This window comes from Gallinula chloropus (assembly GCF_964237585.1).
Source record: "Gallinula chloropus genome assembly, chromosome: 10".
In the NCBI taxonomy this organism is placed as follows: domain Eukaryota; kingdom Metazoa; phylum Chordata; class Aves; order Gruiformes; family Rallidae; genus Gallinula; species Gallinula chloropus.
The window spans coordinates 15,900,108-15,927,233 of record NC_140095.1 but is presented as its reverse complement, the minus strand read 5'-3'; the positions used below and the strand labels follow the sequence as shown (position 1 = coordinate 15,927,233).

General features: G+C 44.9%; 3 protein-coding genes across 4 annotated transcripts; 1 reads left to right on the top strand and 2 right to left on the bottom strand.

The window, feature by feature from the left end:
• Window positions 1-642: 642 nt before the first annotated feature.
• On the bottom strand, window positions 643-7,613 carry LSM11 (LSM11, U7 small nuclear RNA associated; the record flags this gene model as incomplete). Its single annotated transcript, XM_084268664.1, has 4 exons — window positions 643-1,047; window positions 2,575-2,658; window positions 3,372-3,511; window positions 7,193-7,613. 4 exons carry the CDS (start codon window positions 7,611-7,613, stop codon window positions 643-645), a joined length of 1,050 nt encoding a protein of 349 aa, XP_084124790.1.
• A 2,099-nt stretch (window positions 7,614-9,712) lies between these two features.
• THG1L (tRNA-histidine guanylyltransferase 1 like) lies at window positions 9,713-15,366 on the bottom strand (the record flags this gene model as incomplete). Of its 2 annotated transcripts, XM_084268644.1 has the most annotated exons (6): window positions 9,713-10,443; window positions 11,467-11,574; window positions 12,135-12,223; window positions 12,918-13,087; window positions 14,071-14,247; window positions 15,176-15,366. In XM_084268644.1, 6 exons carry the CDS (start codon window positions 15,364-15,366, stop codon window positions 10,282-10,284), a joined length of 897 nt encoding a protein of 298 aa, XP_084124770.1. In that variant the 3' UTR covers window positions 9,713-10,281. The 2 variants fall into 2 exon arrangements, with proteins under 2 accessions (XP_084124770.1, XP_084124771.1); XM_084268645.1 differs by lacking the exon at window positions 15,176-15,366 and having other exon boundaries at window positions 12,918-13,083; window positions 14,071-14,173.
• SOX30 (SRY-box transcription factor 30) lies at window positions 15,365-23,401 on the top strand (the record flags this gene model as incomplete). Its single annotated transcript, XM_084268719.1, has 6 exons — window positions 15,365-15,405; window positions 15,509-16,383; window positions 17,761-18,000; window positions 19,237-19,416; window positions 21,257-21,749; window positions 23,035-23,401. The coding sequence occupies 6 exons, from the start codon at window positions 15,365-15,367 to the stop codon at window positions 23,399-23,401; spliced, it is 2,196 nt and encodes a 731-aa protein (XP_084124845.1).
• Window positions 23,402-27,126: the final 3,725 nt, after the last annotated feature.

Here is a 27,126-nt window from a genome sequence, read left to right as displayed (position 1 = left end):
ATATTGAAACCAAACTAAGATCCTGCCATCATTCACAGAAAAATGAGCAGTTCTCATTTAAGAGGTTTTCTATCATACAGGGCATTACAGAACTATGAAGAACAGGCTAACAGCCATCACCACCTTGCTAGAGACCACCTCAAAATGACTGTCAGAATTATGTCCAGAAAAGAAGACAACCATGTAACAACAGCAGGCAAACTGATAGTTTCATTTGCAATCTTCTCTTAAGATTACTCAGAACATGCAAAATAGCATTTGTGGTTCATTTCAGGTAGAGATCTAATCTTAGCTCCTTAAAGGTTTGCCACACTTAGCTCCTGTAAGTGAGTACACCAAAGTTCTCTTCCAACCTCTCCATTTAGCTTCTTCATATGGAGCAGTGGGATCCAGGCTCACCTCCTTCATCTCACAGACACAACTGTGCTGCTGACCTTGTCCTGGGACCCCCAACAGACATCTAAGGAGCTGCTTCGGCATCAGGCTCAGGATGCTCCAGTTGGAATTATTTCCCCTACCTTCTTACGGCAATGGGAAACCAGTCACAGTACCACGATACCTAATGAGAATACTGAACAGCAATGAGACCTGCAGCGGCAATTCATGCCATCAAATAAATACACTGAGGAAGGCTCAGCCAAGTCAGTGTGCTAAATGGACAAGCAAGACATTCTCTCCTCGAATAAAAATCTGGTTAATATGACGTGTGAAGACCTGCTGATAATCCACTTTGGGACGCCTTTTTTTCCGTGACTGGCTTCTTGCGCGAGTACCACCAGCACTGGCACCTTCTGCGTGGGCAGTCCTGCTGCCCACATCAGCTTCACCTCTGGCAGCCAGATGCAAACTGTCACCTGGCATCTTCTTTTCTTCAGCTCTGGCCACACCTTTCTGCCTCTCACTCTCCTCTTCTCCTCTCCCTCGTCCTGCTCCGACTTTCAACCCCAGCGTCTGAAAGTCATTTGTCAGGGCCAGCTCCTCTGAGGCAGTCTTTGAGTCAGCTCCCTTCTTTGCTGAGGACTCCTGCAGTTTGAGCCTGTCAAACAGCTGCAAAAGAACATCTGTGTGTATGACATTCATAAAACGAGCAAGGCCATTCTTCAGCATTCTACATGGTACCCAAATACACAGTCCCAAAGCAGGGTTCACAATAAACAATTAGTAAAGAACCTTTACAGTAATTAAGACTACGTTTTCTTGCCAAAGTCAAAGAGCGACATAAGGTGACTGGATCTCCTGCATGAGCCTGAGTGTCTTTATGTGAGCACCCAGGAACTTAATTTGGGGAGCAATACTGCTGTGTGGTAACATTGAATTTTGGTCAGGAACGTCAGAAAGCTACAAGTTCCTCTGCTAGCTCACTTTCCCCAACATTCTTCTAATGTTGTCAGATAGCATCAGAGAGATTTCCATCCCTGTGCCCTCAAGCAGAACATGAATCCCTAAGATAAGGAAAAAGCACATACTGAGAAAATAATGGACCTTTTGTGCTTCCAAAACAAACTAAAAGAGGCTGTGTGGGTATTCTGGGAGGTGAGCAGACCAAAACAATAGAAAAATAATAAAAGCTAGAGCAGCAAACCCAAAGCACTGTATGAACTCATGAATCTAAGAATTCACAGTGCTGAAACTGGAAATGAAACTGGTTTTACCCTGGCAGCAGGCAGGCTTTTATGAAATACTGACAAATGAAAAGGATTATCAGTTAGCCTGTCTCTTCCCCAGGAAAAGGACGGAAAGCCAATCCCTGTGAGAATGGGCTAAAGGAACAATGACAACTTGATTGTTTGTAGCTAGTCTTAGAAAAGGAAGGGTGGGATCTATCAGAAAATAGATTTAAATGGCTGGAATTTGAAACCAAATTCCTCACAATGAAACTTTAAAACTTTTTGTGATGTGTCTCTAATGTTTGAAAGGCCCAGAGCTTTGCCATTCCACAGACACAGCCCTGTCACATTTTTTTTTCCTTTATTGTTCAGAAGTTCATCTATCATTTCTTCCATTTCTTCTGTTCTCAACTTTGTAAACATCTTCTTCCCCCACCCCCAGATGGATCCTAAAGAGCATCTTGCCTTGAAATAACACAGAATCTTGGGCTTCACAGTACCTACACTAGAAGTTCAAGTGACCAAAGAGATGAACTGTTTCACTGGATGAAGACAAAGACTGTTGCTCCATGAACAATCAGTGTCAGAGCTATACACTGCCAGATCACCTAGCAGGACAAGTGTGGAGGCATGTGTGCAAAAAATGCATAGAACAAATAAATCAAACACCACAGAGTTTACAGAAATTCAGCTTAAGCAGGGGCAGCAACTGCACTCTGGTACCCAGCAAGACTGAACTATGGCAAAAATATGTTCAAAAAGGTCAGAAAACTTTTCTTACCTAAATTTTATTTTTTTACATTTTCCACCCCAGTTCAAGTAATTTTAGAGTCAAGTGTAATAAAAGGAAGTAAAATATTTTAAATGTAAATAGAGCTTTCCAATCAATGTTCTCCTTTTACTTCTTTAAACAAGGAGATACTAAAAAAAACCCAAACCCCAAAGAGAATTGGTGATGGTTACCTACCCGGGTCAGCGTGAGCTGAGGTTCTGCATAGAAAGCTCTGCCCATTACTGGTTTCCTGTAGGTCTCATCCACGTCTGTCAGGGCCTAGAAGAAGATAAATGGAAAGGTCAAAATTAAAAGAAAACATAAAGAAGCTTTGAACCAGCTTTGTGCCATAGCATAATGAAATTATGTTCTATCTGAAAATCCACCCTAGGAACAAGCTGTGCTTTGGAGCTGGTTTCTTAATCATCTAAGTTGTACTGAGGTATAAAAGCAACAGCGAAACCTAGCATCCATTCCTCATTACTTGCAAAATCTTTGTTGGCCTTGCCTGCAAAATCTGCCACCCCACCCCACTTCCAAACTTTTCACAGCTCCAGGCTCACAAATAGTTAATAGCTGCTTTTCCATAAACTATCTTTAGGATCTTCATGAGGTAGAACACAGAGAAAAGCTTTTGTCACTGAGATCCCAGTGACAGGTTAGTGAAAGAAAACAGGGAAGTGGCCGCCACTAAGGGAAGAATATTCCTCATATTCCATGTACCCGAGATCTTATACAAAACCTCTGAAGATGTGGGGAACACTTCAAAGCTGCTCTCTCACCTAAAACCTGTTTAAAATGACTAGGCACCTCTCAGACATACCAACCAAGCACCACTTAGGTCTGAATCTCAGCACTCAGTGCCAGAGCAAATTAGCTTTATGAACCACAACTCTACACTGATCTTCTCAAAATGTAGTTTGCTCAGATCTGCTGCAAATTCCAATTTTTCAATATAGCACTTATAAATCAAGGGCTAGAGCAGTAATTACCATATTCCAGAACTTGTCAAATGCAACCAAAAACCCTGTGCAGACTCCACGAAGCCCTTTGAAAGTGCGGATGTGGACATTGATTTTTATACCATCCCGGACACAGCGATGGAGTTCTCCCAGGGGGCTGCCTTCATGGACTGAAACAGAAAGAGAACACCCTTGGTCTGCAACAACATACACATATATAAAATACACAGCAATTACTCCACGTAGAAGTATAGCAGGTCTTGGTACACGACTTGTCTTCACAGCAGCAGTGATAAGCCTCGTAGCACTGTCACACACTGCTGTTGTCATTGCTACACTACCAAAACTCTTCTTACCATGGGGAAAGCAAAAACTTTAGAAAATATGAAGGTTCCGCTTTACATAACCCACAGCCAAGTCAGCCTTACTGACACTCTTTTTGCTACCTTTCAAAAACATTCTAAGTAATGTTAATCTTAAATAAAAGCAGTTCAGGGGAAATAGGAAACTCATGGAGGCAGGGAAAGCTTCGCTAAAGAGGCAAATGCGTAGCTAAAGATACCTCAGATTAGTTACAATCTGTAAATAAAATATTGTACCTCCTTTTCTTTATTGTATCTCATTTTCTTTACAAGGAGATTTCTGAAATAATGAATGATTCCCATGTTCTTCAAATAGCTGAACAGGATCCTCAGTTGAATATCCTTTAAAGATGTACAAGCCTTTGGCAAAGGACTAAAAGGACTGCGAGCAATAGCCACCAATGAAACCATGCTAAACCACAGAACAATAATGCTTTTAGTCAGGGCAAGAGCAAAGGAATTCAGTAAAACACTCAGCTTACCTGGTACACACAAGCCTTATCTGCACACTAGAAATCTTTGCAAGTGTAAATTACCTAGAGGTGTAGATATTATTTACTTTACAGCTTCCACCCACACCACAGTGAAGCCATCCCATGACAAACTACAGCTACCCGTTTGCTTGTGCAAACACAGCCCCAGGATTGCTCTATCATTCCTACCAAGAGCCCAGGAAATCTGTCTAAAAATCTCACAGTTCTTCACATTAATAAAATATCTGAGTTGGAGACGCCTTATGCTTCAGGGACTAAGTATTCAAGGTTTGATTTGCACACCAGAAAACATCCTGTGAGTGTAAAACGTTGCTGCATTACACCTGATCTGCTGTATTTGGCTGCATGGTAGTTCTTAGCCACAGCAGGGAAATCTAAAGCAGTTTCCTCTGAATTAGCCTAATCACATTTATTCTTTGAGACCCATTGTCTTCTTGCCAGCCCTCTCCAGCTGGATAGCTGGAGAAAACTGCTTTAACACAGCGTAAGATGTATCAGTACCTCCCAGCTTATGGGGGCTGTTTCCTGAGTCCCTGTGCTTCCTTCAGCTGAGCTGATGACAAACTCGTGTTCTGAATTCACAGGCCCATCACAAGAACCACAGATGACACCATTACTACATCACAGTGACACTTTCCATCAGATAACAGTATATTTTTCTAACCAACCCTGAGAATTTACAGAATCATTTTAGATGTAGATTTTAGGGGTTTTTTTTTAGATTTTAAGTTCCCATGTTCCCTTTACATGGGAATTTTATCTACAATTTCTTACAAAATCCAAGTACAATCTTTATTTCCAACTATGCCTTTGCTTGTCAGCACCCTATTAGGCCTGGTGGAAAACACTGCTTTCCTACCAAATCTGGACAATACATCGTCTTCCCACTTTTCCTGCCACGTAGGCTTCTGGTCTCACTGGATCAAACCTCCAACTTCACCTGATCAAAATGTCAGAGGACATAATCCAAAAACCTTTCAACAATCTGTTACACACTTCTTGGAAAAAAATCAACCAGCAATGCAAAGAATTTATCTTTGCAACATCTCTCTCTTACAAGCATCAAAGCCTGCAATGCCGAGGCTCTGCATGCAGCCAGATTTGCCTGTGGCTTCTGATACTGTTAAGTGCCAGTATTAATAATTTTTCAATCCATAGGGAAAAGAGTTACCAAGCTGGTTTTGTACTCAAAATCCAACCCCTATTTGTAGAAAATAAGCACATGTTTAATACCAGGATTCTGAAGAATGACTAGAAAACTATTGTAAGCCAGAGGGCAAGTACTCCAGGAGGGAGAAAGTGAAGACACAAACTCTGGTTAAGTTCAGGTCTTTATCCTCAGGGTACTTTATTAAAAGGCAAGATTAAAAAAAAACCAAACCAACAAACAAACAAACCAAGAGCAAAGCAGGTCAGAGCAGTTGAAATAATTCAGAACACGAACAAAATGCCTTTCTAAGCACTCTGCAGTAACTGCCTACACATGAGTTCTCTAGCCCTTGGCAATCAGAAATATCTTCTCCTGAAATGACCCTGCTCAAGTAGCTTCTTACTCCCAACCCCTACTTAGAGGAAAAGCGTTCTGTTTTGGCTGTAAATTATTCATTAAACTCCCCACACTGCTGAATTGCATTTTCTATATCAGTTGTGCCACTCTTCTCTGAAGTCCATGCTGTCCAGCCTTAGATGTGCAGGTATTAAATATGTGCTGTTAATAGGAGCATGGAACTTACCTGCGAGACCACCACTAAAGGTCATTTTTACAGATATGGGTTGTTTGGATTTATTTTCCAATTTCCACTCCAGTAATCCAAATACTGATACTTTATACTAAGAACCTAAATAAAAATTCAAGGTCAATTATTTTGGAAATCTTACGCCAACAGAACCTCTGCATTTGTGCAAAGCCCTGAGTTGACATGATGCTTAGGATCATGCAGCACCTATGGCAATGAATACATTATGTTTTGGTGTCTACTTTTGGCATTCAGAACTGATCATTTTGGGCTTTGCCTTTTTAGAAAAAGAACAGTAAAATGATGCTGATGATTAGAAGAGATACTTTGATTCCAATAAGCACTCAGTATTTTTAAGTCAGTGCTCTGAAACTCATTTGACAGCAGTGCTATTTGGTTCCTGCTCCAGCTGCAGAATTTGTACCCTTTAATGTTTAGGAGCTCTTACCATGACTGCACGCATAAATTTAGACAAGAATCTTGTTGCATCATCACAGATACATCACAGAGCAACACCACAGCTGTGTCCCACCTCAAGCCCCTGTTCACCATCATGCAAACTAGAAACCCAGCCCTGTCATCCATGCCCCCAGGATGTGCAGCCAGCAACCAAGATACAGTAGTGTGTCAGGGACTCAAGCTGAGCTTGTGACTTAACTACAAGCTGCCCGGGCTCAAGCTAATTTCTCATTTAAAATAGTACTTTTGAAAGCACAGCTGTTTCCTCATCATGTTTTCCTTAAAATCAAGAGGATGAACGTCATTAACCAAACAAGGTGCCACCGTAACAAAACCAGTGCAACCCCTGAGTAAGCAGTTCTGTGAAACGCCCCGTTCCCTGTTTCCACACACTATTTCCCAGCCTTACACAAGTACCGTTTTCCACCCCGACTCCATCATTTCCCCTCAGACCCACCCACACCCCGCTGTCACCCAACCACTTCCTACAGCCGCCGCTCCCTTCAACCTCCAAACTCCCCTAAACTCCGTCCCAACTCCCCACCTGCAGCCACACGTGCCCAGCCCGCACCCCTCCACCTCACCTCAGCACCCCCTGCCCCACACCCCGCACTCATCCCCCTCACCTCAGCCCGCCCCATAGCGCGGACCCGCTCTATGCCCTCGCACCCTCTGACAGCCCCTTGCCCCAGGCTCCCTGCTCAGCCCCCTACTCCAGCCCCGCACCCGTCAACCTGCCGCCTCACCCCACCTCCCTCCTCCTCGGACGCCTCAGGCTGCCCGCCTGCCCGCGCCCTTACGGGGCATCCTGGTGAGGACGTTGCGCGGCGCTCGCCGGCGCCGGCCCGTCGCAGCGCCCTCGGCCTGCTCGGTGTCCGCGTTGACCATGAGGCTGCGGAGGCGCTGGATGCGCTCGGGGTCCGGGGCTGGCGGTCCGCGGCGTCTGGTGCGGTTGGCGGCCGGGCCGCGGCGGGAGGGAGCGGCGCGACGGCCGCGCGGGCGGAGCAGGCCGCGCTGGAAGCTCTCGTACTCGGCGAGGTTGTTGAAGCAGGGCGCGGCGGGGAAGGGCAGCGGCGTGCTGGCGGAGTACAGCGCCAGCAGCGGGTCGAAGCGGCTGGAGCTCACGTCTAAGCGGCTAGGGCTGGGCGAGCGCTGGGCCCCGGGCCGGCGGCGGGAGCACCGCTGCTCCGCGCCTCCCGCAGCCCCCTCGGCCTCCTCCATGCCGCGCTGCGGCCAGCGGCCCGGCCCCGCCGCCGCTAGGGGTCGCTGCCGCGCCGCCCGCTGGAGCCTCACGGGGAGGCCGGGCAGGGCCGGGGGCGGGGCCGGGCGCTCCGGTGCCGCTGCGGTTCCCTTCCCCTCATGTTCCCCTCTGTACCGGGCTCCCCCTCTGTAGCCCCCGGCCCGAGCCCCCCGGGGCTGTTCTGCGCTGAAACGGCCCCTGGGCAGCAGGGGGTCGCGCTGCAGTTTGCATTACAGCCCGTGAGAGGGCAGGCGGTACAGAAACACTTCTCTGACGGCACCGTGCTAACGCTGCAGAGCGGCGTCACCGCGCCAGACCCCACCACCTCCCCTTCATCTCTGATAGCGGGTTCCTGCACGTCCAGTGCTCCCCGTCACAGCAATTCATCAGCCAGAGGTTGCAGACCAACCTCAGAGGAAACACCTGGCAACACCAGGTCACAGGCGACACAGCAGATCTCAGCTACAGCAATGCCTGTGAGCACAGGCACAGGCCCAGCTGCCTGTGACACACACACTTCCACCAGAAAGATTTCTTTCTTTTCCCCCTACAGCTACAATACGACTCTATGCATGAGGATACCACAGGGAGGTTCTTTCTCTGGCATTTGTATTCATGCAAATTACAGGCCATGGCTGTACAATCTCTACCTTGGTTCCAAAGCCTGCACCCACATGTAAACAGGTATGTCTCCTTATTACGTATTAATTTAAAAATAGTTTAATTAGAAAATGCTCTGAGGGCAAGACCTAATACAGACACATTTTTTATATGGTGTACATACATTCTACAGTGTAACTACACATCAGGTAGTCAGATGATAAAACCCCCTACACAAAACTTTCCAAGCATGAATCACAGCTGCCCAAATTTTTTTCATCTTGACTTTGACCACAAAATCCAAATGTTACCACCTCTGGAACAGTTGCTTTATACATAACATCCAAAGTCAGGCACCAAAGAGTAACATGCAGCATATCAGAGCCAGGCAAGTTATATTTGTGTTACAAGGCAAAAAGCCCAGACAGACAGAAGTTCTTAGTGGTAAAAGGCCAGTGCAACGGTTTGTTCAGAACATCACCTCACAGTCCCCCATATCCTCTTCCTGGGAATTATACAGCCCCTTCTACAAACTAAAGATGATGTGTATTATCTCACTGAACATACTTCACTGCTCCATGTTAGCACAGAGCAGGAGAGGAGAATCCCTGTGCTGTTACAGATGCAAAGACATTGTTGATTCTCAGGGAAGAACTGCAAAGTAGTATTTTACATCAGTAACCTTTTCATTTTGTGGGGTTTGGTTTGGGTTTTTTAAAAACAACATCCATGTTTCCCCTAACGTCTAGGTTCTCCCTGTGGGAAGAATGAAAGCAGAGAGTAGAGAGTAGGCTGCTGTGCGGCAGCTAACTCAGTACTGATCATCAGTTTGATCTGACCATCGTTCTGTTTCTATGGCCAGCCCCAACTGATTATCTACCCCTTAGCAACAGCTTCCCAGCCAGATTACTGTGGTTTTGAAACCAGTATGGTCTCAGTATAATAAGCAGTAACAATATCCTTATAAATACCTATTACACTGTACCTCTATTTGAAATATGTTACTTCCCTCAAATTCCAGTTACACTGGGACAAGGCTCTTTACATCAGCAGGAATATTTCTGCTCTGAGAGTTTGTATGATTTAACTGTTTTGAAAAGTCTTCAACAATAGCTAAACCAGAACAAAACTGGGCACAGACCAGGCAACACCCACTGCCCCCTCCCCTCTAACAGGTATTGTCAGGACTGTAGGTCTGTATCACCCCCAGGAAGATCAAAGAGCAGCAATGCAAGACCTCATGAGCAGCCTCTCTGGAGGCACCAGGAATGTGTTCCCATGTTGTACCTTTCATGCCACTGCACAGCAGGAGGCTGGTGACTTCCCAGGCCATGGGAGATGAGAGCTCATTTACCAAGTCCTAACAGAATCTGAGTCTACAGTGTCTTAATCATGACCTTAATTGGTTGTAACCTTCACCAACTACTAGTGAATGTCACAGGAATGAGAAATGCCAAGTCATAAACACAGCAAGGAAAGTATTGTTATTTTTATTTAAGTTTTAAAAAGTATAAAAATCCTGTACATCTGACAAAAGCTTTAAATGAAAAAGTCAGTCAGAAAACTGCTGGGCTGCTCCACCTCCTTTCTGTAAGAGTCAGAGACATGAGGCAGTTGAACTAATCTGACTAAACACCTTTGAAATTAAATACTAAATGTCAATTGAAGTATTCTGAAACAAAAATAAAAATAATTATGTTCTCTGCTTTTAACTGTTCAAATAGGCAAGCTTTTTTTTTAAATGCTATAGAAATGGGTGAAACTTTCATACACTTTTTCTACAAATATGCATGTACAAGGAAGGAGCAGTCTTAATTTATGAGGAGTTCTTAACATTCAAAATGTAGTATGATTCTAGGGTTTTTATATAGCATGTCCTTGCATGTCAGGTAACAAACCAGTCTTTTCCAGGCAACAACAGTGCTAAAAACAATTTAGTTGTGGAAAAGGGTTACAGGCTAAATTCTGCCAGCCACCATTCATAGTCCTCACTTGCCAATAACCCAAGCAGAGTAAAATGTAAACTACCAGTTATACTCATCAGAGATATCAGCTATCCTCAGCCAGAATTTCAGGATATTCCTCCCAGAACTGGTCCCCAATAATGTCACAGTGCAGTGGAACAATTTTAGTCCTAGTCCGGGTCACTTCAACTTCCTTCTCTTCTGCTTCCTCTGGCAGTTTTATTTTCTTAGTTGTGACTTCATTAGTCTAAAAATACAGTTAACATGTTAGCAGACATGTAAGACTCCAGAGGGGATTCACAAATGGACAGGAAACAGAGCTACAACAAGAGCATCTATCAACCCTATAGCATACTACAGAAATTGAAGGCTGAATCTTTTGAAAGATATTATTAATTATAAAGACTGATGCATGAGCAGTTGAAACTACATGTCATCATCACATGGCTTGAAGAAATCACCTGCAAATTCACGTAACTGATTGCAAGTATTCTTGAACAAACTACAGTATTGAATTTGGAGCTATATAAAGCAAATGGGGAACCTTTCAAATGTCTACAATTACCTTCTGCATATTCTTTTCTTGGAACAAGTGGAATATATTTCCAGGTGGGCGCCTCTCTGTTCTAATTAATTCCATGACATAATCCTAGATTGACGAACATTTCTAAGTCATCACCAAAAAGAGTTCCTCATTAGCAGCTGCACTCCTTACTATGGTCCTTTACAGACACAGAAAAGGACTAAGCATACTGTGAGCTGAGCTACCTTACTGACCAAAGGTTCGTGATTTCTTTGCAGTGGGAATGCTTGGGATCTAACCCCGTGACAGGCCTGGCACAGGCCCCACTCATTATGGTATCAAACTGACAGTGGTCATTAAAATATAATTTTTTAGGAAGCTAACTATTCCTCAATTTTCAAAGCTGTGAACACTAAGAAGTCAACCATATGTTTCATTAAACAAAGGAGATTTATCTCGAAAGTCCATCAGGGTTGTGAAATCCTGCATTTACACTGTCATGTGCTGATACCCATTTTGTCTCAAGTGTCATAATCTGTATCTAAGACAGACTTCAGTTTTCATGCTATGCTCATAATAAAAACATCACCAAAATAATTAGTCATCATATACATCCTTATATGACAAATACGGTTAGTTTTAAAATGTATCTATAAATAGACATACATGTGGGATACATCTGGTGATATCACAGTGTACCTACTAAAAACATGAGCATGAAGCAAGTGGTAATAGAGGGTTTTTTACCTTCTGCCATATTAAGACAGTTCCTTTTCTGTACATCAGAGGTTCATTGTTGTAGTTGATGTTGAATTCAGAAAATAAGATTTCATTTTTATCTCCAGCCAAAGTTCCCTGAGAGGAAATGAAAAGTACTCTCATAGTAAACAAGCAAACTGAATCTCTAGGGTAGAAAATGGGTGAATACTGGGAGTAACACTGACATTTATACACATTTTTGACCTTTATATTACAAGGTTTAGTTACCTCTCATGACAGAGGAATTATTTGCAACTGCCAAATGAGGATACTCAAACAGAGAGGGATTTTGTTACATTTTCAAGACAAATAGAAAAACATCAACAGTCGTCGGGAGAAAAAAATAATAGAAGAATCTGCTGAAGTGACTAGGACCCAGTGGTAGCTGAATCCTGACATTGTGCTTACGGATACTGGATGTTTACATGACATGATTTCTGGACTTTCTAATTAAGAAATCAAAATCCCACTAATTAAAAACACATTATTTGTTAATCCTGTTAACATCTGTACAATTCAAGAAGTTGTTGAACTGCAAAGTTATTACAGTAAAAAGACAAGCCAGCCAGGGCTGCTAGGTCAGAGGGACAGAGCTTAGCAAATTTTATGACTCTTTGCAGCTAGAAAAAACCTACATGACTTCAAGAGGGTCTTACCCGGAGCCTCTCCTGTGCTTGCACTGGTGTTAAACCACTTCGCTGTACAAGCATCCAAAACACTGTATTATAAAGATTATTAATATGGCCTAGGGAAAAAGAGTGAGACTAGTTAGCAAATCTGAGAGACAACTTAGGAAAACTTATTTACAGTCATATGTAAGAAATTGCAAAGAACAAAGGGGAATTAATCATATCAGTTGCTAAAGAAGATACAGTCTTTCCGATCTATTTTTAAGGTATGGCATATCGAAAAAATGACTCCAGACAGATTTTCTTCTAATTCTGAAAAGGGGAAGCAGAGGGTCAAGGGAGTTTATTCATAACAATTTATCTTTATTTAAGCAACAGGGACTAGGTACTAACGGAAATCTAGAAGTTAAATCCTGTGGTCTGTTTATACAGCATTTTTGACTGCTATAACTTTGCCACGTGGTGTGAATTTGAACATTCACATCTCTTCATTAAAGAAGACTACTGGAATATAAAAAATAATGAACAAATTCTACTCATAATTCTAGTACTTCCTGCTTCCTGTGCTGAACTCACTCCCAGGATGCAATAAATAATAGTTGGAGCCTGAAGACTTGAAACTTCAGCCAGAATTTCAGCATCCACACAAAGCCCAAAACAGTTCCAATATTGGTTATTTAAAACTACCACCCCACCTGCTGTTCTTTCAACGATACATAGCTACACCAATACCCTGGCAATAAGGGCATTTCTATTCAGAAAGGAAGAGAACTCAACTGCACAAATCTCTGTTTTCCTAGAAACGCTTACAATCTGCTTGTCTCCAGCTGAGGTAGTCCCTTAAATTTTGGTTGCTGGGATACAACACGATTCGTCCATCAAATCCTGGTGGGTACAGAAGTTCTTGGTCCTTGAAGTAATCTTTCCAATAGAAAACGTAACTTGAGGCGAACTGGGAGACCACGTGAGTCATGAACTTACTTGCAAACACAAAGCAAAAGGAAAAAGAAATATATACATCAGTATGATTTCTGATTATCTGAAGTATCAGTAGCCAAAACTCTTCTGGATAGCGGCATTTCTTAAATAATGGAGTGTGGCTAGCAGGTCGAAGGAGGTGATTCTCCCCCTCTACTCTGCCCTGGTCAGGCCCCACCTGGAGTATTGTGTCCAGTTCTGGGCTCCCTGGGATAAAAAAGACAGGGATCTCCTGGAGAGAGTCCAGAGGAGGCTACAAAAATGATTACGGGCCTGGAGCATCTCCCCTATGAGGAAAGGCTGAGTGAGCTGGGACTGTTCAGCCTTGAGAAAAGAAGACTAAGGGGGAACCTTATTAATGTTTATAAATATCTGAAGTGTGGGACAGAGGGGGAAATGGGCAGCCTCTTCTCAGTGTCTGTGGGGACAGGACAAGGGGCAATGGCTGCAAATTGGAGCACCGGAAGTTCCGCACCAATATGCAGAAGAACTTTTACCCTGTGAGGGTGAGGGAGCCCTGGGACAGGCTGCCCAGGGAGGTGGTGGAGTCTCCATCTCTGGAGATATTCAAGACCCGTCTGGACGCCGACCTGTGCAATTTGAGCTGGGGAGCTGCTTTGGCAGGGGGTTGGACCCGATGAGCTCTCGAGGTCCCTTCCAACCCCTAAGATTCTATGATTCTACACATCAGCAATGGCACAGATTCCTGTGAAGAACAGGAAGTGCTGAGAATCAAGTAAAAGAATGTTTTTTATAACAGTGTTTGTTTCTAGTGTTTATCAAAACTTTAAAAAAAACCTGTATAACTGAGCATATTTTCATGAAAATATAGAGCTCCTGTGATGAACCTGAACTGTAGCATATATACCAAAACACACCCCTACTCCTAACCTCTGTGTGTAGATAAAGGCAAATCTAAAGAATTACAGGTGGAGAGAGAGAGATGTTCAAAATAAGTTCACTTCAATGCCAAGGCAGCTGTTACCTTGCTCTTCTTTTAAACCATCTACTCTTCTTTTTGAAAATAAAACTATATTCATCGCTCTGTCCATAAGCAATAGCAATATCCTCCAATTCTTCCATCACTGTCTGGGCACACTTGGTCATCAGGTTAAGAGCACGGTCATCATTTGGCTTCTTGAACTCATGCTCCTCAGAAAACCTTCAAAGCAAAGAGAGTTGAACAAAAATACCTTAAAAACCTACTAAAAATACTAACCCTTTAATTTCCCTAATAGTTGCTTTCTATGAATATTGATTTCCAGCATCCTGTCAATATTGACAGAGAATTCCCTGCAGGTATGAAAAGCAGCAATAAACCCCCTCTTTTTATACATTCTAGACAGCAACTGGGAGGAGAATGGGTTATCTCACCCTAACTCGACCTTCCAAACACCTGTTTGCCCTATGTTTCTTGGAATGAGAGAACAACAAATACTGTTTTCTGTAAACTCCTTTTCTCCTAGGGTGTGTGCTCTGGCCCAACAAAGGCAGTATTACCAGTAAACCTGTAAAAACATGAGGGCTTTATCAAACACCCAGTGACCAAAACAGAGAGCAAACTCACAGGAAGACCACATCACCTTCCACTGGAAAGGGTGAGTCATCATCCCTGGATGTCTTCAAAAGATGGGGCAGGTGAGGTACTTAGATATATGGTTTAGTAGAGGTCAGGTGCAGTTGGACTTGATCTTAAAGCTCTTTTCCAACCTAGTGATTCTGTGACTGAACTAACCTCCTGTGAAAGAGCTGTGCTCTGTTTACCCAAAGGAAGGCTAATGCCACACAAACCTGCACCCCAGTCGCTGCCCCTCCCCAAGCACACCCGAGGCACCGCTATACCAGGAGGATCTGCAACCCCTGCACCAGCAGAGCTCACCCCGCGGGCAGGCAGCGGCCGTAGCCAACCGCACAGCACCGCTCAAGCTCCCTCCTCTCGGCTCAGCACCCACAGCCCGCACCCCAGCGCCTTTCGGCCAGGGAAACCACTCCCCGTGCGCCGGGCCTCGCCCTCCCACTCGCTGAGGCGCCGCCATAGCGACCACACCCCTACAAGCGCCCCGGCCATTGGCTGCCCACCCGGCCTTCACCTGTGGAAGTTGCGGCCGTCCAGCCGGACCACTATCCAGCAGTTGGGCAGACACGTATCGTCCGCCTCAAAGTCCCGCACGTACTCGAACTTGCTTTTCGCCATGGAGAGGCGGCGGCCGCCGCGCAGGCAGCTCAACCACCGCCCGCTCCTCGCAAAGATGACTGACGCGGCCCGCCGGCACCCCAGCATGGCCAGAGCGGAAACAGAAGCGGCGAGCGCCCTCCGGAAGTACGGCGGCGAGCCCTTCTAGCCCACCGGGCGGACCTTTCTATGGTTTCAGCGGACCGATCTCCCGGGGAAGGGCGGGCGGACGCGCGTGGTTCTCCCTCAGCCGCCTGCATGGCGACAGCGCGACGTGGCGGCCGGCGGCGGCCGTTGGCGCCTCGAGGGTGCGATGGCCGTTGGCGCAACGATCGCAGGCGGCAACGGTCCGCGGCGGGATGGAGCGGAGGGCGAAGCAGCGTCCGGCCCGCTCCGGGGCTCCCCCGAGGCCGCCCCCGACCTCCCGCCGCCCCCCGCCGTCCGGCCTGCACGGGGACTCTAAAGGCCTCCTCGGGGTCCGGCACATCAAAACCGAGGAGCCCGAGCCGGCGGAGGATGATGTCCCGGGCTGCCGCGGGGACAGCGGGGCGGCCCGGACTGAGCCGAGGCGCTCCCCTGCGCTGTGGGCAGGTGAAGGGGAGGCCTGCTGCTCCGTGAGGAGCCATGAAGCGGGCAGCAAAGAAGGCCTGAAGGCGTCGAAGGTGCTGGAGAAGAGGAAGCATGGGAAGGAGCCATGGAGAGGAGCTGCTGTCGACGTGGAGGTGCCCAGCGTGGCCCTGGAAGTCCCCAACATGGCCCTAGAGATGCCCAACGTGGCCCTGGATGTGCCCAGCATGGCCCTGGAGGCCAGCAGGCTGAAGGTGGAAAAGGACGATGCCCTGGCTAGCTCCCTGTGCGGGCCTGCTCTCGCCAGCACCAGTGACAGCAAGGTGCAGCTGCCTGAGGGCTTTGAGATCCTCCCTGAAGATCTGAAGATCCCAGTGATGTTGCAGCCCTTACCTCCTGGGGCCTGCGTACGGATCCAGAGCCCCGTGCAGTCAGAGCTCATCCACGTCACCAAAGTGCCGGTGAAACAAGTGCCGCTTAAAATGCAGTCTGCAATGGTGCCTTCAGTAAAGATCGAAACTAAAAACGTGCCCCTCACAATCCTGCCCTCCGATTCAGGTATCGTGTTTAGAGAGCTTGTAAGGGTTCAATACGCAGCACACGGCTGAGAGGTGATCAGAGAGGAGAACGCCAGTGGAAAGGTCACATTAGAGAGAGAACCATCCTTCTGCATAGGCTGGGGTTTCCACAGCTCTCTTCCTCACAGGCAGATGTTAACATACAGGAGCAGAGAGTTCTCCAGTGGTTTGTTAAAATCAATGCAGTTTTGTCCGCTTGCTCCATGACTACGTTAAACCCCTTGTAACAGTGTTCAGCATTGCATTGGGTTGCAATTACGAGTTTAAGGTCAGGAATCTCCTTGATTTTTAAAGATACAAGGCATTCATACACCTCCCTGAAAAAATTTGGATGTGTTAAATAAGGAATATTTTGAAATACCTGAATTAGAAGCTTCTATTTTTTTGAAAGATACCTAGGCTTTCAAAATTAATGGCTTAAGATGAGGTCTTAAAGACTTGAAAACGTTTGCCCTGTATTGAGAATGTGAAAGAGATGATTTCTAAGCCTTTTTCAGAGACAATTTCTTGCTCAGGGATTGGTTGTCAGGGATCTGGGTGTTCTTCATGTCACCAGCTCAATTTAAATGCAGTGTGTGTTTCTAGGAGTCTAAGCTGGGTGTCATGTAACAGTCATTTGGTAACACGGGTTCCTTCAGCAAAATGGGTATACAAACCTGAAAGAAGAATGAGAGGGAAAAAAAATCACAACAAAACAGCCAGAAAAGTAGAGCAGCAACAAGATTAGCTGAGAAGCCAGGGACTGCACAGGAGTGGGGCTGAACTGCTGTGCCATCACTAGATCATAGAATCATAGAATCATAGAATTGTAGGGGTTGGAAGAGACCTCAAGAGATCATCAGGTCCAGCCCCCCTGCCAAAGCAGGCTCCCTAGGACATATCACTCAGATAGGCGTCCAGACGGGTCTTGAATATCTCCAGAATAGATCTGGTCCATGTGTCATTGGGGTTTTGGATGTGTAGTTCTGGTGATGACAAATTTTCATGGATATGGTCTATGCCACACGGTTTAGTTTATAAAGTCATAAGAAACAGTCTAGCCAAATGAAATCCAAAGCAGTGTGTTAGCAGTCCCATATGATTCTTTTTTTTTTTTTCCTTTAAATAATATGTAAAAAAAGTCAGGTAAATGCTTCCTTGTGCAATGGTTCAGTGAAGGTTAGTGGAGGATACTCCCTTAGCCTTAGTTATTTTTATCTAGGAACTACTCTTCAAATGTGCATCGAATTTCATGTGCTCTAAAGCTCCAGCGATTCTTTTGGCTGGTGCCAAATACCCTCATGATGCACTATTGAATGCAACGTGTGTGGCGTGTATGGCCTGGAAGATGCTGATCTTTCCTCCTTCTGCTGCCCAGGTATGCCAGATACTCCATTTAGCCGGGACAAAAGGGGCCACGTCAAGCGGCCAATGAACGCGTTCATGGTGTGGGCCAGGATCCACCGGCCCGCCCTAGCGAAAGCTAACCCAGCGGCCAACAACGCGGAGATCAGTGTTCAGCTGGGACTGGAGTGGAGCAAACTGACCGAAGAGCAGAAACAGCCCTATTATGATGAAGCTCTGAAAATAAAACAAAAGCACACGGAGGAATTTCCTGGTAAACATGTATTTATTTATCGGATTGCTTTAGAAGTGCAAGATTTCCATTACAGCAGTAATAGATAGAAAATGGTTACAAGAATTTCGAGCACGCAGTCCTGCTGCCAGTCCTTTCTAGTGCCTGAAAGTAGATCAGTTATTTAAATCACCCACAATTATATTTCATCCTTCATAGCCTCTAATGTTTCTTGTGGTTGTAGACTACCACAGCTGAGGCAGCTCTTCTGAATGCTTTAGTAGTCCAATGGATGTGAGTTTATTGTGAACATGGATTTCTGTGTCATTTTACATGCTCCAGAAAGAGCTGCCCAGGTTACCTGTCGTGACACATGCACATTTGTCACATGTTCTTTAAAAGCAGGAAAGGGAAATGCTACCAGAAGCACAAACAACATTGAATTCTTTGGGATTCTTCTGTGTGTAGGCTTGGGGTTCACAAGCAACGGTGTGGAAGATGTTGTTTCTCAGCCTCTTACAAAAAAGGGTTCAAAATGTGTACCCTTCACAAATTGATTACTGAATAACACTTTGTAGACTTTTTAAAACCATTGAGATAACAGATGTTGTGATCCTTTCTCTTTGTCATAATCCTGCTAGTTCATGGCCAATGCTGGTAGGCAGATCTGATGTTGTAAACAAGCAAAAGAGCAACACTCTCCTTCCTCATTGGGCCCTTCAAAAAAAAAAGTAGCGTTAAGAGTTAGCCTGTGTAAGAAACAGAGCTGCACAGTGTAAATTCATAATAAATTTATACATCTGTTAGTGTTTGGTTAATGCAGTAAGTCAAAGGCAAACATAATCCTGCAAAATCTACACAGGATTCCTTGTGCATCGTGTTTTCCTCTGTCTCTGGGAGTCTGCAGGTAATATGTGAGATTTAAGGAATTAAAGATCCACATATTGAATACAGCCAAGGTTTTTTTCTGCACTCAAAGCCCATGGTACAGTGTCATGTCCTCCTTAATATGCTTTCCTCAGCTCTGCTGTGTCCCTCCCCACAGTTCTACATTTCTTTTTTTCCCAAACAGTTATGATTGAGTACCATAAAAACAATGCCTACCTCTGATAAAATGCCCTGTTTGGGAGCTGACAGAAACAGATGGGGGTTTGCCATTGACTGTAGGAGCAGTGTTTTGAAAAAGATACTTCAGAATTATAGATGTCATAGCATTGCATAAAAAACGAGACCATCCCAAAAAACTGCTATGTCTTCATCTTCTTTCATTTCTGACAGGTTGGGTTTATCAACCGCGACCAAGCAAAAGGAAGCGTCTTCCAGTACCTGCCTCTGCTGCGCTGCCCAGCACTTCTCAGACTGTCATCACTCCAAATCCAGCTGGCATTTATCCCTTCCAGCCACCTGCTTACTCTGTTGTCTTCCCAAATGTTATGAACAGTATTGGACTTCCAGTCTGTGAGTTTTCAGTAGTGTATGGTTTAAAAAAATTAGAATTTACCTATTGTAGTATAATACAGTAGTGCAGACAGGTCTTCCTTGACATCACTGTATCAGTCCTCCTCCGCACTGCTCTTCCACCTTCTAGTCTCTACCTACTGTTTCCTCAACCTCTTAATTCCTTTTGTTTGTTCTTTGCTCACAGATACCTGCTATTGTCTTTGCAGCTCCTGGTTCCCTCCTCCTACTCTTGGTCTTTTTGTATCTCTTACTCAATGCTTCCTCTTTAGCTACAGCTGCTTCTTTTTTTGTTCTGACTCCAACTCACACATGTCTTACCTCACCAGGTCTAACTGCACTAATGCCAAGCCCTGATCTACTAAGCCTGAAAAAGCTCATTAGCTTAGTGTTCCTTTGGAGGGGGGGTACCATTTCTCTAGAGCAGATGCTCAGCCACTTAAGACTGTTTACAGTAGACAGAATTGTCAACAAGGACATCAGAAAAGAAGTTAGTAGGGTGTTAGTAAGGTGTGTGCTGCAATATGAAAAGAGTCACTAAGTTTGAAAAAGAAATCTTTCATTTGCACATCATCTGGCAACAGTTACATAGGGATCTGTGCACATCTGGAATAGTTCTGTATGTAGTTGTTATTAACTTGCACATGCCCACAGTTTGAGCATGCATAGCTCAGCTTTTATACAAACAAAAGTACAGCTACAGAAGGAATGCATGAAAAAGTTGTACCTGACCTGGAAGGATCCTTCTTTTTACAAGAAATCAGTATGGGCAGTGAAATAGGTTGTAGCTTGAGAGCCCAAGAGCCCACAGGCAACAGTAAGAGTTGACCTGCATATTTTGCATTGAAAGAGCTCTGTCAGCACATGTGCAGTGGACTTCAAGAACAAATAGATCCAGGCAAAGGCATTTTTCTCCTTAAGCATGCTGACAAGGGCTGCCCATTTTCTAATGAGGCAATAAAATGAAATGCCTGTTTATGCACTGTGGTAATATTCAGAGATGTAAAAGAGAGCATTCAGCTTTGTTCTGGTGAAGTTCTGAGTTAGTGATGGGGTCCTTTCTCAAATCCTTCTGTAAGTTTCATGGAATAAAGTACTTTTTTGTTTCTTATCCTAGTATATTTTAAAGTTATGTTGTTCTCAGATGCTACTATGTTTCACTTCAGAGTTTACTATCCTATTGTGGTTGAAATGATTCTTAAATACCAAATGTAAAAATCTAGTCCTTTTGACTCTTAGACTATGTAGTGGGGTTTGAAAATACTTATGCAATGTGTTTTGAAATCTCCCTCTATAAAGGCAGCGTGTACATTCAACTGTAAGGTCTGCAAAATGTTTCCAAGTGAAATTGGCTAGTGGGTAAGCTAAGTGGTGAAACAAATAAGCAAACATTTTGGAGAGCAGGTGGCTTTAACTGTTAGTTCTGCTTTTTGCTGCTAGTTTGGCACCACACAGATTTGCCAAGAATTTGGCTCCTTCCAACTCAGCTAGTAGACTTGGGAGGTCTTCTGGTCTTCTGAGCTTCAGACACTAATTTCATGCTCCACCCACATTCTGTGGCCAAATCCAGACAAGACACAACCCTCACCAGCCTCACAGCCTCAACACTCACAAGCCAATTCCTTTTTCTGTAGAAGGAAGCTTGCATGCGTGGGCTCCAGACCCATCTGCCAGAACATGTGTAGGCCAAGCGGTGTATGACTGTGTTGCAGGGGAAAAAACTAGGAAGTATTTTGAGGGAAACACTTCTGGTTCTGCCTCTGGTATGCTGTGCTGCTGTTCATGAAATACCTTCCTATATTCATGTCTGATAAATAACTCTTCTTTCTGTTTCCTAAAGGTGAAGCTCCTTCCGTCATCCGTCTGCCAGCTCCTTCCATTCAACATGCTGGTCCAATTACTCTTTTCCAGACCACTAGTGCAAGCACCACAGCAGTGGCTGTTCCAGCTCCAGCCCTGCCCCTGCACCCTATCATTTCAACACAGCAATTCATTGAACCTATTCAAACAGAAGCTCGTGATGTGTCAGCTGAGCTCAGTTGCACCATGAATAGATCTACACCAGTTTTCATGGAAAACTTCAGCAGAAACCCAAGTAACATGTTTAACACTAACATCAGATTTTCTGTCACTAACAGTGAGCCCCCAAAGGAGTACCCAGGGGTTTCTATTTTTCCTAGAGGTGTACCTCTTCTCCAAGCTACCCCTTTTCTTCACTCACATGTCTATGAGTCTCCTCCCATTGGTCAGCCAGCCAGTCTGTTTGGAGTACCTCCTCGGTTTCCATTTCACCACCCTTACTTAGTATGTGGACCTCGCTATTTCTCTTCAAGGTAATGAAACCCTTCATTTTGACACCAGTAAAAACAAATGCTGAGTTAGAAGGTCTTTTGACTTGCAGAAAGCAAATGGAGCATTCAGAAGGAAAGGTGCTCGTACCTTCCCATAGCTCCTGTGTGATGGGACCTGCTGGTGTGAGACTGCTTGTAATACGCGCCCAGGTATTAAAGGCTCCATAGTACTGTAACTGGAAGTCCCGAGCCCACTATTAGTAGAAGTATCATCTCTGCACTTTATGCATCTAAGTGCAGAAAAGCATTGGGTATAGGTAGTGTAAATATATTTTGAGAATGATCAGATAGAATTAAAGTAGGTGTGTGAGGTGTGTCCTGGGTACTATGACTGCAGCTGTCATAACTACCAACAGTTCTGAAATCCAGCCTGGTGGAAAATGTCTTCAGAATTCTTATGTAAGTGGAATTCCCAGTTTTTCTCTCATAGTCTGTGGGTAGTCAACCAGAGAAGATCACCCAATCAAAGAATTTACAAGGCAACACATTTAGTAACCCAGGGGTATTTCCTAAGCTAAGCATGCACAGAAAGGACCAGTGCCCTCCCAGCAGCAGGTGTGCGGCTCAAATGCGATTCATATCTGATAGCCTAGTGATGTGCTCTCCTTTCACAAACACATGGCTGTATTTATTCTTTGTAAGGCATAATTTTTCTTTCAGGACCATGTAAAATCAAGCAGAACAAATTATTATGACTATTATACTTAAATTCTCCCTGTTTATATACTACTTATTCCTACTAATAGCAGCAACCAGTATGTTCCTACTGCAATAAGACTACCTGGGCATAAATTAGGGCTGATGATGACCCATCAAACTCAAAAGAACTTAATAAGCTGGTAACAGCAATACATAATTCTATTGAGGTCCTTCAAGGAAACACAGAGCACATATTCCCAAAATTGCTCAAGATGAACTTTCAGAATCCTTGGTCTCTGAAATCGGGCAGTCTTGTGAGGCCTCTGAGGGAGAGGAGTAGTTTTGTATCATGAAAAACTGTTCTCAGTTCCCACATGAATGGACTTTTGAAGGCTGCCAGCATTGCTAATGCCTAGCTCTTTCTAATACAATGATTTATAAATTCATATTACTAGAAATTAATTTCTTACATACAGAATCATAATTTCTGAATAGCACTGACAGTGCAGATGTATGTATGCAGATAAGCTGACTAGCACAGAACATGTTTCATTCTGTTTTTCTTAGCTGAATGAAGTCCAGGCAATCTGCATTTCTTAAAGCCAACTTTGAATCTCTTTCATTGCAGCACGTGCTCATTCAGTCGACCTCCATTTGTCTATGGGAATTTCTCCAGCTCAGTGCCTGAATACCTTAGCTTTTGTCAGGAAAGGCACCAAAGACAGGAGGTGGTGTTTTCACCTCTGGTTGGAGATTATACGATCAAGGAATATCCAGAAGAAAGTATTCATGAGGACCACCACAACTTTGAGAGCGTTGAAGTCCTGTCTTGTCCCAGCAGTTGCAGTGAGGAGCGGATTTTTAGCCCCCTACCACAGCTGGACATGGAAGCGTTGGAGGAAGTTCTGTCAGCCACCCTATCTTCTCCCTCCAGCGTCCTAATCAATGTAACTGACAGTGATGAGGAAGAAACAAAGTTGTTCCAAGAACTGTAATTTTTAAGCTGTAATGCAGAGAAATATTACAGAATGGGAAATTATTTCATCAACACTTATCTTTTCAGGTGGTGTGGTCAATCGAAAACCCACGTAGCTTGAGGGAGTTGTATAAGTCATTTTGAAGAGTCTGATCTGTTGTATTTGGGGAGATCACATAGAAATCTGGGGAGGTAAATAGCACAGGATTTCAGCTGTAAGCACATCCTTTTAATGTCCAAATAAGCTCTTTGAGGGTATTCACCATATTTTAGTGGGCATTACTTTCAGAGTTTTAGCAAGTGAAATAATTCTGGGTTATGACTGTAATGTTATTCTAGCTGCAGTAAAATACTATAAGCCTGGAAAATTACGTCAAAAATTATTCTGGAATGCCTGATATTTTTCCTTTGATGAGACAGTGTTACGTTTAATTTGGTTAATTTTTAACTACATAACACACTGAAAATTTCAATCAGTTTCAGTAATATCTTGGTCTGCATCCAATCCCATTAATAAAATTGGGGTCATCCAGAAGGTGTGGTAAAGCATAGTAGCACCCAGAGTGAGGAAAATCGATGGGATCTGGCCCTGTGACTTGCACTAATGGGCTGTGATTTGATCCCTGAGCATAGTTAGTACTGTAAAGAATTCTCCAAAGAATCCCAAATTATCTGAAAAATATCAAAGGCATTTACTAGAATAACTTTGCTGAACTCAGTAATGAAATTCAAATTTATTTGGCCAAAATTTGTAACACTACTGACTTTTGGGTTTTTCCTCCCCTGTTTTGTGGAATAGAGGGTCATTTTCTTCTGGGAATCCTGTTGTTTTGCTGATGTTCTATTGGAATAAATTCACCTGAACAATATATCTCTAGTGCTTCATTTTTGGAATAATGGACATTGAACCGACTGGGGGAGAGGTAGATCATAATTCATATAATTCACAGGCTTGCTGGGCTGCTAAGCTCACATGCCTAGAATGACAAGCTGAAGTCACTTTACACATCATTTGGGCTACTAGTATGTGTGTATACACATGTGTAGTTAAAGAATGCAAAAGCCTGAGTAAACCCTGTCTACCTGTCCTGGTTTCAGCTGGGATAGAATCACAGAATCACAGAATTGTAGGGGTTGGAAGGGACCTCCAGAGATCATCAAGTCCAACCCCCTGCCAAAGCAGGGTCCCCAGGACAGGTCGCACAGGTCGGTGTCCAGATGGGTCTTCAATATCTCCAGGGAAGGAGACTCCACACCGCCCTGGGCAGCCTGTCCCAGGGCTCTGTCACCCTCACCAGGAAGGAGTTCTGCATATTGGTGTGGGACTTCCTGTGCTCCAACTTGAGGCCATCACCCCTTGTCCTGTCTCCACAGAACTCCATAGAGTTAATTTCTTTCTAGCAGAGGGTGGAGTTTTATGGTGAGAGGAGTACTGATAACACCCTGATGTTTTCAGTTGTTGGCAAGCTGTCAAAGACTTTTCAGTTGTTCATATCACCTTGCTGATGAGAAGGCAGGGTGCCCAGGAATCTGGGAGGGGACACAGCTGGGACAGGTGACCCAAACTGGCCAAAGAGGCCACTCCATGCCAATTACATCATGCTCGAGGGTAAAGGCGGGGGCGAGCCAGCGGAGGAGCACACAGCTTCAGGACACGCGGTGTGGGGACGGCTCTGACCTGTACAGCCTGGGTTGTGCGGTTCGGTGAGAAACTGCGCTGTGCATCACCGGTCTCGTGTATTTGCTATAAAGCCTTGTTGTTATTATTATTGTATCTGTCGCTCTGCTATCCCAGTCACCTATCCTTATCCCAACCTGTGAGGTTTTGCTTTTTTCTGATTTTCTTTTCCCTCCCTTTCCCCTCCTTCAATTCTCCCCCTCGGAAGAGCGAGTGGCTGTGTGGTGCCCAGCTCTTGGCTGGGGCAAAACCCCAACACTACCCTACACATGGCAGCTGTCGTGTTAAGAGCCCTCTGCTCCCGCTGCATCTGCAGTGCAGATGAATCATTAAGAGGAAAGTATTATAAATAGTAGAAAATGCCTGTCCATTTCTAAATTATCTTCTCACTGAAAGCTGATCTGGCCTGCAGGAATGCGTGTGGGCCAATGTCCTAATTCCTTCACAAGTATGTTTCGGGGAATAAACCAGCTGTTTGAGGGATTATTCTTTAGACTGAACTTTCCTCTTCTCCCATTTTTCTTTTAGATTCTATGGAGTAGGGTATAAGACATTTTTCAATACACCAGAATCTAGAATGGTTTCCTGATGTGGATAATACCAATTTACTTCTTCCTATATGGGGGTGTCTGGTGCTGTTTGAAGGGCGGTGCCTCAGAGCTGCTTGGCCATACCCTGTGCTTGTTGTGACCCTGGTGCCAATAGCTTGGACATGAGGATGGTGAAGGGTCTGGAGAGGAAGACTTGGGAGGAGAGGCTGAAGTCCTTTGGTTTGTTTAGCCCGGAGAAGAGGAGGCTGAGGGGAGATCTCATTGTGGTCTATGACTTTCTGATGAGGGAGAGCAAAGGAGCAGGCACTGATCTGTCTTTGGTGACAAGGGATAGAACCCGAGGGAATGGCATGAAGCTGCGACTGGGGATGTTTAAGTTGGATATTAGGAGGAGGTTCTGTACTGAGAGGGTGGTTGGGCACTGGAACAGGCTCCCCAAGGAAATAGTCACAGCACCAAGCTTGACTGAGTTCAAGAAGCATCTGGATGATGCGCTCTGTCCCATGCTCTGACCTGGCTGGCCCTGGGTGGAGCCAGGAGTTGGACTTGATGGTCCTTATGAGTCCTTTTCAACTCAGGAGCTTCTATGATTCTATGATCTGTCTGCTAATGGGAACTTGTCAGTTCATGTAGGAAAACATGGTATCATACCCTCAGTAGGTATCTGTTCTGTTTAATATCACTAAGCCCAGAAGGAGAAAAGACAGGTTTAGCATGTCCTGGATATATTAATGGGAAACAAAATGTTCTTCCCTTTCATCCAAAGCTGAAGTCCTGAATCAATCATACAGGATCTGTGTCTGCAGATCTACGGCACTAGACCCAGCCCTGTTGCACTTTTGTGAGGCTGTGCTGCTGAGACGGGTTTTTTTTAAGCTGCGGTTACAGTTTTCTGCCAGCCTAAACTACAAGCAACGAGCAATTCAAGGCCAAAGTTGAGGCCTGAAGCATAGCGAGCGCCTCTGAGAATCACATAGAGGAGAAAACAACCCGGAAGCAGCTGCATTTTGCCACCGGAGGAGGCAGCGAGAACATGTAAGGAGCTGTGCAGACACCAAGGCCGGAACAGGGCGGGGGAGGAGGCGGCCCAGGTGCCAGAGAGAAAGATGCCCCTGCAGCCCGTGGAGAAACCCATTGAAAAGGCGAGACCCCACCTGCAGCCCAGGACGAGCTCCACGCTGGATGGAGCAGGTGGAGGCATAGAGAAGACGCTGTGACCCTACGTTGGAACAAGCCGCTGCCAGCACCTGCAGCCATGAGGAGGAACAGAGACATCGAGATGAGTGAGAGAGAGATTTGCACCGGAACAGGTTTGCTTGGGGGAGGCTGGTGACCCCACGGAGGACTGGGACTGAGAGACATTGTGATTTATGACTGCCCGCCATAGCAGTGACCCACGGCAGGGCAGCTGGTGAATAGATAAAGTCCTGGGGAAAGGATTCAAGTCGGAGAAGTTTTTGGAGGACTATCTCCTGTGGGTGAGACCCCACAGTGCAGCAGGGGGAGGGTGTGGAA